Below are 11,406 nucleotides of genomic sequence, written 5' to 3'. Positions count from 1 at the left end.
TCTTGGGGGTGGAGTCTTAGGGACAGAGACAATTCTGGAGCCTCGGGGATGGAGCCTCAGAGATGGGGAGAAATGCTAAGGTGTTGTGTATAGGACTGCAGGGCCTGGCAGCAGTCATGGTGCCTCTTGGGAAGCCCAGAACTGGAGCATTTGTGGTCCATCTTGGGCCCAGAAGCAGCAGGAGTCTCAGAATTGGGCTGCAGCCTGGAGGCAGGGCAGGAGCAGTCTGGGTAGGACAGTGGGATAAGACAGCAGCATGGGAACCACAGAGAAGGAACCATGCAGGGCAAGGTGGCATCATAGGGGTCACAGTTGTAGGGCTGCAGGGCTGGTTGGCAGGCAGCCAGGGCTCTCCCCTGGCCCATGTCCTAGGGCAGCAGTCACCACAAGCTTCTCAGGTTGTGTCTGTTGTGCCTGCTCTGTGCAAATCTACTGTTGGCAGGGGTGCTGAGCTCCCTCTCACAGGGTGTGAAAGAGTGTTGACTCTGCCTGCTTCCTCCCTGGCCAAGAGTGAGCAATGTGTAAGTGGCTGTGGCAAAGCTGAGCCCCATGCAGATCTGGAGGCGGACCTGAGAACTTGACATTAATTCCAGTAACCTGGGAACAGAAGCCACCAGGTCCCTGCTGCACCAGCACTTCAGTGCAATGTCACTGTACAGACTCTAAGCAGCCCCCTGATCAGGCCAAATTTAATCTAGTGGGGGTCCCCTCACACACAGACCACGGTGTGTATGTGGAGAGCATGGAGCCCCTGAGTTCTCTTCTCCTGTCCTTCCCCACTGGGGACTCCTCCCCAAGGTACCTCCCAATCTTGCAGAATAAATCTCCCTGCCACCTCCTCCTTCACTCTGAATGTCCCCATTGCTTCTCCAGTGGTTCACAGTGCTCTTTCCCAGATGGTCACCCAAAGGTGGGCACACACCTGCAACATTTGATCCTCTTCTTTTTTTTTTTTTTTTGAGACAGAGTCTTGCTTTGTTGCCCAGGCTAGAGTGAGTGCCGTGGTGTCAGCTTAGCTCCTGGGCTCAAGCAATCCTTCTGCCTCAGGCTCCCGAGTAGCTGGGACTACAGGCATGCGCCACCATGCCCGGCTAATTTTTTCTATATATATTAGTTGGCCAATTAATTTCTTTCTATTTATAGTAGAGACGGGGTCTCACTCTTGCTCAGGCTGGTTTCGAACTCCTGACCTCGAGCAATCTGCCCTCCTCAGCCTCCCAGAGAGCTAGGATTACAGGCGTGAGCCACCGCGCCCGGCCAGATCCTCTTCTTGAAAGCTGTGCTCTGGCTGCTTCTAGTCCACCCCCTTGCCCCGCCCCCTCCACCCCCCAGCAATATAACTTTGAAGACAAGAACAGTCAATCATTTTGTTCTATATTAAAAAAAACACATAAAAACACAGAAAATATTCCACAAGATAGCTTACAATGTGAAAAGCATATTTATAAAAATAAGAAGGAATGCATAAGCACAAGGTACAGAATTGTGGTCATTTCATACAGTGGGAAGTTCAGGGACAGTGAGACACAATATATGAGTTGACACTATTGTTGTTAATATACAGGCTTCATTTTCAGTGGAGATTTCACAGGTTATGAGACTCGGTAGCTCAGCCTGGGCTTTGAGAGTGGATGAATTGGCTTCTTGCGGGTTCCCAACTCCAGCCCTGAGATGTGGAGAGGCCAGGTCTTCAGGACAGCATGTTCCACCCTAATCTTCTCCTCTCTCATTAATTTTCCTGATGATATGAGTTGGCTTTTGGAAAGAACATTCACCATTACATGAACATATTGATATTTATTCATACTTTATGCATGTTGAGTTGTCTTGAGTTGACTTGAAGGAGAAAGACGGAGATTTCAGTCTAGACCCATGAGATAAGAAAGAAATTTCAAATAAAACTTCAGGAGTCAGACTTTGCAAGATGTTCTGTGTTAATAATGCAGTATCAATATTTTTGTAGTTGTTAACTTCCTGAAGTTTAGAATAAAAAATTAAGAACTTGAAAAATGTTCTCAATTTGCATTTAATACCACTTTCAAAATAGTGAAATAAACATTTGAATTTATTCTACCTTTTCCAACATAACAATGCCTATATATTCATTTGGCAGGGGAACGTTGCATGATACAAATGGAATCACACGTAGCTCTCAATAAAGGCAGTGAAACATTAAAATGTTATATGATTCTGGAGGTAAAAAATTAAATTTGAAATTTGGACCTTTGAGGTTGGTCAGTGATTGGGTTGAAGTCGGGCCCTTATTAGGGGTTGTGTTAAACAACAAATGCTGTCTGAAACTTTTCCGTGGCTCCCCCTACATCTAGGGTGAGAATTGGTTATCTTCCTGTGTGATGTGCTATCTGAGAACTCTGTAAACTGTGAAACTTGTACAATGGCAACCACATCCTCTTCATTTTCCACTTTTGCTAGACCCCTGTGTACAGTCCAACAGAAGTGGCACCATGTCCTCCAATCTCATGCCTCTCCTATGTCTAGGTGAGTCCTGGAACGGGAGGGAGGAGGGTATTAGGATGGAAAATGATGTCCTGAAGACCTGGGCTCTCCACATCCCAGGGCTGGAGGTGGAAATCCATAGGAAGCCAAGTTCATCCATCCTCTGAGCCCAGGCTGAGCTACCAAGTCTGATATCCATGACAAGGCCCAGTTATAGGGAGGGCAGGATTCATTTTGGGACAAGTCATCTCTGATGTGGTTTTTCCTGCAGGATTCTACCTAGGCCACAGGACCTTCACACACATGGGTGAGTCCCCTGAATTCTCAGGATGCAGTGGTGGCTAAACACAAAGGGATCCCCCAGGTGGAAAGAATGGAGCATGGGGTCGAGTTGACACAGGTGATGTTGGAAGGGCTTTGTAGTGATTCTCCTTGGGGCATAGTAGTGAAGTCCCCTGGAGACCCTGGACCCTCATTTTGTCCTGGAGACCCTCCATAGACACCCCCTCTAGGAACAGCCTGTTCCTGGAGGAGCCTGTAATGTTTAGAACTCGGGGTATCTGGGGATGCACTGAAATGATCTCTGTCAGACGGGAAGGACTCCATGCTGGGCTCCATGGAACTCTTTGAGCACCAGGAGTAACGCAGTTTCTCCTGCCCGCCTGTGAGTCTGAGCTAAAGGGCTTCCTGCTGCCAGGGTCTGAGGAGGGACCCATCAGCAGGCAGTGACCTCATGGACATAGGAGCACATTCCTGGGGAGGAGAACTATTGCAGTGAGTTTCACAAGTTGCTTTCTATGGCTTGAATCCAGTAGATTTCCCCTTTATGACATGTAGGTATTGTTACTGTAATAGAGATATTTAAGAGCAACCTTGTCGAGCATTTTATCAACACTCTAAGTAAATCTTGTCCTGGGAAGACCTGCCTTGTCCATGCTGGGGTGCACTGTGCCCCTGAGCCACCAGCGGGTACCCCTGGGTGTCAGAGGGCTCCAGTTTGGGGTAAAATCCTTGGAAGAATGTGAAGGAGGAAAAGCCCCCACAGGACAGTGGGGGCAGGGGCGGCTCCACATTTTCTTCCCTAAGACTTGCCTCGTCCTGTCCCAGGTGGTCACAACCAGCCTTCCCTGTCAGCCTCGCCGAGCCCTGTGGTCCCCCTAGGAGGACATGTGACACTTCGCTGTTATTCCCACCTTTCATTTGTCATAGTCAAACTATCCAAAAGAGTTGGGAGCAACATCTCTGAGATCTACAGTGTCCTTTCTCACAACACCTTTGCCTTCAACCCGGTCACCACAGCACATGCAGGGACCTACAGATGTTCTGTATCTTACACCCAGAATCCCTCTGTGTGGTCAGCACTCAGCGAACCCCTGGAGATCATGGTCACAGGTAGGAGAAGCCCATCCCAGCCCATGTCCACCTGTGTCCAGATGGCCCTTGTCAGAGTCCACACCCAGCGTACCCAGAGAGTCATTGTAGGATTCCTGGCCAGGCCTAACTGTGGACAAGAGGCCATCTGACAATTTAGAGAGAGGATATTTAATGTGAGGAGTTGGGTACCCAGGTGAAGAGGGAATGAGGCAGTGAAGAAAGAGGAGAATCTACCTAGTGATTAGAGAGAATAGAGTGTGGGTGCCAGGTACAAGAAGAGAGGACCCAAGGAGGAGTGGTGTCCCCTGAGCCGCCTGACCCCAGCACCAGCCTTCCTACGAGGGAAGTTGTTATTTTGTCATAGAGGAGCCAGAGCCTTGGGGAAGACACGGCCCCCTGGGAGATGCCTCTAGAGGCTTGGTTGGGGCATGGATGGGGCAATGTTACCTTCCTCCCCTCCTCCTGCCAAGTCTCCTGACAGTCATCTCCTTTGCTCTAGTGAATGTGCAGAATGTCTCCAGGAAAGTTAGGAACCACATCCTACAGGGTCACCCTGGCCCACCCTATGGAGCTGGGAGGGGATGGGTCGTGGAGTGGGCCTCACAGTCTGAGAGCCTAGAAAGAACAAAGAAGGTGTTGTGGCCATTGTCCAGGTGAGAGTAAAGCAGGTTGAGGTGAGGCAGGGAGATCCAGGATACAAAAGACACCATCCAGATGATGAAGGATGATGCCCAGAGAAAATGCAAGCTCACAGTCAGGAGAGACAGGCAGGCTTTGGTGATGACGGAGAAACTTCACTCCTGTGTTCTCAGGGCACGGGCTGAGGCAGGAGGACACCTATAATCTCACGGTCTCTTTGCTCCAGGTGTGTTCAGGAAACCCTCCATCTCAGCATTCCCAAGCTCCTTAGTGCACACAGGAAGCAGTGTGACCCTGAGCTGTCTCTCAGAACTGGACTTTGATAAATTTATCCTGCACAAGGTTGGGACCACACAGCATTCCCAGCTGCCTGCCAAGAGGGTCCATGCTGAGCTCCCCTACACCCAGGCTGACTTCTCCATAGATACCATGATGCCCACCCATGCAGGGACCTACAGATGCTACGGTTCTCTCAGTCACTCTCCCTGTCAGTGGTCAGCTCCCAGTGACCCCCTGGACGTTGTGATCACCGGTGAGTGTGGCCAGACCAGTCCCTGGTCTTTTCATGCTCTATAGGCTTCAGGGGGTGACATGGTTATTGATCACAATGTTAGTGCAGTCAGAAAAAAACAGGCACAAGACATACCGTGAACCTCTGTAGAAAGGGGTGGGGGTGCAACAAGGAAAAGTCCAACCAACATAGAATGTATTATAACTAAAGAGAAAACAAATTAGTCAGTGACAGACACGGTGAATGACATACTAAGAGAGATACATGAACCTAGAGTCGGGACTGGATTCCCACCACTCAGGCCCTGAGGGGCCTTTTGGGGTCAGGTTCTCACCCTGAAACCGCAGGCCCGTTCCTCTCCACCAGGAGACACAGTGACACACACGTCCCCCAGCCAGGGCCCTGGGGGATCTTAATGGAGATGGGGACCCTGAGGAGTTGCTCAGCAGTGTGGTGTGACTCGTCCTTCTGCCCAAAGAGGGAGAAGTGGTCACTTGCAACCTCCCCAAGAACAGGCACACCTAACACCTTGGGAGGTGTGGATACACCAGCCGGTTCCAGTGGACTCAGCCTGTGATGTTCTGACAGATCCTGTGGAGATTATTGCACTTTTCAGCATGTAAAGTTGGAAACAGTGAGACCCATAGCCTCATAGCTCCAGGTCAGGGAACGTAAGGCCAGTGCCATGTTTTCTGAGGCTCTCAAAAGAAGATAATTATTTCCATGTTCCAGGAGGGCCTCACACTATATATGGGTTTAAGGGGCAGTAAGACATGAAGACACAGTAAAAAAATAATGGAAAATTAATGAAAACCAGAAGAATTACAAAGACCCACAACGTGAGTCAAGATTGCAGAGACTAAAATGTTGTTGAGAGAAGCACTAGCAGAGCTAGAGTTTGGTCCCAAGACAAGACCAGGCAGAGAGAATTTTTTGTTCTTTCACTCAGGATAATGTGATATGTTTTGTGTTGTAAAATCAAACTCTCTTTTTCTCCTAGGACAATATGAAAAGCCTTCTCTCTCCACCCATGTGGGCCCCACGATGGGCTCAGGAGAGAACATGACCTTGTCCTGCAGCTCTAAGACCCGATTTGACAAGTACCATCTGTCCAGGGAGGGGGAGGCCCATGACCGCTGGCTCAGTGAACGCCAGAGCCACAATGGAACATTCCAAGTCTACCTACCTCTGGGCTCTGAAACCCCTTCCCACGGAGGGACCTATAGATGCTACGGCTACTTCTATTTCTCCCCCCATAAGTGGTCATCCCCAAGTGACCCCCTGCACCTTTCAGTCACAGGTGAGGATCCCATACCTGCTGCATACCCTGGGACCTACTGCATCATAGAGCTGTGTCTGAGGGGTGTTCTGATGAGACACAGGGATCTTAGAATCTGGACAAATGACCCATGAGAAATGCAGAGAGCGAAACAGAAGCTGTGGAGGAGAGGGACTGTCAGTTTAGGAAGGTAAAGAAGTCACCTCCAAATCTCCATCTTCCTCCTGTACAGAGGCCACTTGGGGGTCCTGCATACCCAGGTGAGTGAGGAAAGGGCTCAGGAGGAGGTGAGGCCAGATGCAGTTTGGGAAGATCAGAGGTTGCATCCACCGCTCAGCTTTATCCGTCTTCCAGAAGCCATTCCTCACCTCTCCCCCACAGACAGAGCTCCCTGCTGAGAAACGTGGGTATTATCACCCCAAAAGGAGAAAACATCTCTTGATTATGGGCTCCTTCTTCATCAGGCATCTCCTAGTGTTTGCTGCACATTCACGTCCCAGAGGGAGGGAGTGTCCCTGCCCCTGGGATCCTGTGAGATGGTCTGCAGGGCCCAAACCAGTCAGTAGGTGAAGACAGAGTGCAGGGAGGACAGGGGACCGACATTGCCCTAGACTGTAGACAGTGATCCTAGCTCACTGGTGCAAGGAATGACCCTTGCTGACCCCTTCTCTGTCCTTTTCCAGGAACCCCTAAGAGTACTTGTCTATCACCCATAGAATCAACCTCCAAATCCAGTAAGTAAAGGAGGCTCTTAGCTTCATGTGTGAATCCCTGGGGAGACAGAAGGCTCGTGTGTGCGTGATGGCTTTGCCACCTCCCAGCCCTAGGACCGTGGTCTGGTCAACTCCAATGTCTGCTTCATAGATTCTCGATGGGCATTTGAGACACTGTGGTCAGCGTGGGGATCAGTGGTGGCATTTAGACTCACGCCCTGGGATCAGGGTCTCATCCAAAAGGGAGGAAGGGGCCAGAGGGAACCTGAGCACTCCAGAGAAGTGATGCTTGTCATCCCTCCATCAAGGTCTGTGAAAATGGGAGTGTGGTCCATATTTTAATGTCCTATGATCTGAATACTCAAGTTTAGATGCGAAAGTGTCCTGTATTCATAAGAATTTCATTCCAGTGTCATGTGAGGGAGGAGAAAAATCATAACAAATAAATTAATTAATTGATTTAAAATTCCTTAACTTCATATTCATTAAGATGGTCATGTGATAAAAAAAGCCTTAGTGTATCATTTAGAACGGTTGGTAGGGAAGGTCCTACAGAGGAGGTGACATTTAAGGCATTATCTCTGTGACAAGGGGAGCCAGTGTTGAGAATACTGGTGGAAGGACTTTCCCAGCAGTTGGAACAGCGCGTGCCCTGAACTTAACCTGGCAGTGGCTTGGTGTGTTCACAGCACCCATGTGGCTGCGTGTGGTCGGGGAGGTGGAGTTGATAGAACTAGACAGGAGTCAGCTTGCTTACGGGAAGGATTCTAAGCAATCATAAAGAGTTTCAATTGTATTCTGGCCAAGATGTGAAGCCAGTAAGAGATTTCAATCAGAAAAATGTCATGATATGCATCCTATTTCAGAAATAAAAATTGCCAGATATGAAAAGAAATTATTTTAGGGAAACAGGAGTGGAATGTGTATGACTGGGGAAGTCTTCAACATCCTTGTAGAGAAAATTCATGGTGGCTTAGACATGAAAGTGCCAGAGAAGGAGTTGAGAAATTGAGTTCAGGACACACTCAGAGCTGGACTCATTAAGAGGGAGATTTCAGAACCTAGATCTGGTATGTCTCAGCAGAGTGGCGTTGGACATACTCATTTCTCTCTAAGCCTCTGTTTCAGTTGATGGAAACTATACTTGACCTATCAGAGAAAGAAATAGCTCAACAAGGATTCTAGTGAGGGAACAGACATCATCCTTGAAAGAGAAAGACTGAAGTCATAATCTTGGGCATAAGTGATGGCTCTGCTGGTTCTAGTCACTTAATGTCACAAAGCAACAATTTCCCTAAACAGGACACTAGGCTAATGGACCCTCCTTCCTTCTGCCAAGCATAACTGTAGTCACAAATGTGAAAGTCCTCTTGCCTCCAGAAGGGGTCCTAGTACAGAGAATGTGCTCATATATGACACATCCCATTCCCATCCCACTTCTTCTCTCTTTAATACTCCACCCACCCCACTCTTAGTTATGACTGGGAGGGAGTATTAATATGCTGTGTCGCAAGTTCAAATCTCAGCAACCAGCACTAGAAACATCCTCAGCTCCAAGAAAGTACGGTTGTGCCAGAGTCAGGAGGACCAAGGGGAAATGGTGATCAGCTATGGTAGATACAGAGAGTTTCCTTTTCATGCAAAAACGAACTGCCTTGTCTCATGAGGATGTGGGGGAGTGGGGCACATTTCAGCCTGGTAGATCTAGATTCAGACCTCTGCATATCTCTTCCTGGTTGATTGATTTGGAAAACTGTCTTCACTGCTCTTTGAATTTTTTTTCATCTGTTGGAAACTGGAGAAAGCCAATGTTCAGTTTTAGGAATGTTGGGGAGTCCAACATAGAGTGCATGATGAGTCTAGCATGTACTGGCACAAAATAGGCAACCAGCCAATTGGAGCTTTTGTTGTTCGCTTGTTGACAGAAGCAGGTCCACCTCCAGGACAGTTCCATAAACAGGACATTCTCATTGGACTCTCAGGAGTCATCATCTCCATTGGCATTTTCCTCTCTGTTCTTCTTGGTTACTGGTGTTCTACCAAAAATCGTAAGTCTGAAACGGGAGAGGACAGTATCATGTGAGTGGAGTGGGGTTTGTTTGGGACACAAAGGTGCATGTTCACTTCCTGTGGGTTGATCGTGCTTCTGTCGAGGTTCTTTTTGGAGGATGCCTACCCCTTTCCTTAACGGACCAACCAGCCTTCCCTTGCCCTTCCTCCTCCCCAGCTCTGGGGAGGCCACTGGTGTGCAAGAAGGGATGGTCCAGAAGAGAGGCAGTAGGATGGGGCACAGGACTGGAGGGGACCCTGGCTCAGTCACGGTCAACCCAGAGTTGTTGATAGGGCAGTTCTCTGAATTTAGTGGGAGAGACTGGCTGAGAAACCCCGGGCACACCCTGGTCTCATTCTGGTCTCGTGTCTCTATGTATGATATGAGGATCTGGAAGAGCCTCTCAAGAGCCTTGGCTCCCTCTTTTATCCCACAGATCCTGCCATCATGGACACAGAGCCCATGGAAGTCCAAATAATGGAGAGAAATGTGAGTTCTCGGGCCCAACCCCTCACTACAGTTTCATCCTCTCCATATATAAAATAACCTTCCCTTTAATTGTTAAATATCACCCTCTTCTCACCTGTCGCCTCTCAGGACCCTGCAGCAGAAGAAACACAGGAGATAGTATATGCTCAGCTAAACCAGCACGCACTCACACGGAGAGAATTCAGTCTCACTTCCCAGTGTTCCAGATACCGCTTGGATGAGCCCAGTACCTGGGTGGACCTCCACACTTGCCACGTGGACCACGCTGAGGCCAGACCTGACCCTGGTCTCTGAACATGCAGAGCATTGCCACGCAAGGTCCTGGTTCCAGCCCCCGGAGGATTTCCTCCATGGACGCTCATCCTCCTTCTCAAACCATGACAACATCTCTGGGTGACAACAGTAGAGTCAGAATACTTGTGGATCATCTTAAAATCCCAGAGGACCTTCCTAGACACCCAGCTATTCTAGGACTCTATTTTGAGTAACCTGTCATTTAAGGAGGTTACTCACCCACACATTCTGCACATCTCATTATTACCGTCTTTTTATGAAACTCTATGAAGTGATTCTAGAAAGCTTGATGTGTATGCTCAGCCAGTTTAGTCTTCAAATTACTCAATAAAGTTTTGAAGAGATGAAATGTATTCGACATCACTACTTTTGAATGTAGTAGCCACGAGCCACCTGTGGCTATTTTAATTAAAATTGGAATAGATTAAATTAAATAAAGTTTAAAATTCAATTCCTCAGCCATGTGAGCTGCAACTTGAGTGCTTCAAATCCATGTGTGGCCACTGCCTGCCATGCGGAACAGCATAAATATAGTCTCCACTGCTGGAGAACGTTCTAGCTCCTCTAGGTTAAAGGGACAAATTGAAGACAGAGCCCACTGTCTCTGGAGGCCAGTTTCATAGAAGAGACCTACAGGTAAAGGTAATATTTAAGATCTGTGATGAGGCATCTTTGTTTAACGGAATATGGGTTCAAAGCAGAGTCCCCTCCTGGAATGTCTTATCACCTCTTATCTTCGTGCAAATTTCTGCCATAGAGATTTTCATCCAAACTCTGACAATGTCACCTCCTATTAGCACATTATATTGGCCCCAGTGTCATAAGAAAGTAAACATCTGTTCTTAGCACAATTACACTCTGGAAGACAATTCCTGATGAGCTCTACCTCTGACCCTTTATTCTTTTTGTTTATATTTGAATCGACATCTGCACAAAACAACTCAAAAACCACTATGTACAGCAATCTGTCACTTATCTTGTGCAATTAGCACATGTGGTTTCTTCAGCTGGTAATTTCTGGAGCATCTCAGTGTTGACATCCATTTTCATACACACGTTTTTATCTCACGGTCTAAGTTAGGTGGGTCTACTGACCCCACAGTGCCTGTGACACAACTTCCACGTGCCCACGATGCTACCTTTTTACTGCCTGGTCTGCGCCGGTCTGTCCTGCCTGAACTGTCGGCTTCCTGCGGCAGCAGTGGAGTCTGGTCCGCTCCGGGACTCAAGTCAGTCTCCAGGGATCCTGCCTGCTGGACGTCTCAGGAAACACACGTCTGGTGAGTGATGAGGGTTCTCAACCCCTCCAGAGAGAGGCCTGTGAGGCAAACTTCAGAGCCCTTGACGTGAGTAGCTTCTCTGCCTCTCTGGGCCAAGGGGAGGATTATGCTTCCTCCGCCGACTGAGATGTGTGGGGCAAGTGGCAAGTGCTGGTCAGCGGGTGTGAGTGAGCAACAGACACGCGCCACGCCTGGCTATTGCAGAGCGGCCCTTACTGCTGCACATTCCACAGCCAGGCCGACCTGCAGGAATCCCGTCTGCATAAGAAACGGAAGGGGTTCTGCTCCCCAAACCACTGCATGAAGGACGGCTACTCTGC

At 48.6% G+C, this 11,406-nt stretch overlaps 1 protein-coding gene across 3 annotated transcripts; it reads left to right on the top strand.

Annotated features, from left to right (window-relative positions):
* The first annotated feature begins 2,417 nt into the window (after nucleotides 1–2,417).
* Nucleotides 2,418–10,255, top strand: KIR3DL3 (killer cell immunoglobulin like receptor, three Ig domains and long cytoplasmic tail 3). 3 transcript variants are annotated; one of them, XM_075998914.1, is made up of 9 exons: nucleotides 2,418–2,499; nucleotides 2,729–2,764; nucleotides 3,565–3,849; nucleotides 4,697–5,002; nucleotides 5,982–6,281; nucleotides 6,944–6,994; nucleotides 8,902–9,021; nucleotides 9,460–9,512; nucleotides 9,621–10,255. In XM_075998914.1, exons 1-9 carry the CDS (start codon nucleotides 2,466–2,468, stop codon nucleotides 9,804–9,806), a joined length of 1,371 nt encoding a protein of 456 aa, XP_075855029.1. In that variant the 5' UTR covers nucleotides 2,418–2,465; the 3' UTR covers nucleotides 9,807–10,255. The 3 variants fall into 3 exon arrangements, with proteins under 3 accessions (XP_075855029.1, XP_012630958.2, NP_001296879.1); XM_012775504.2 differs by having other exon boundaries at nucleotides 8,899–9,021; NM_001309950.1 differs by having other exon boundaries at nucleotides 2,450–2,499; nucleotides 3,667–3,849; nucleotides 8,899–9,021; nucleotides 9,621–9,808.
* The last annotated feature ends 1,151 nt before the right edge of the window (nucleotides 10,256–11,406 follow it).

Source organism: Microcebus murinus, chromosome 32 (genome assembly GCF_040939455.1).
Source record: "Microcebus murinus isolate Inina chromosome 32, M.murinus_Inina_mat1.0, whole genome shotgun sequence".
In the NCBI taxonomy this organism is placed as follows: domain Eukaryota; kingdom Metazoa; phylum Chordata; class Mammalia; order Primates; family Cheirogaleidae; genus Microcebus; species Microcebus murinus.
This window is presented reverse-complemented; position numbering and strand designations above follow the sequence as displayed.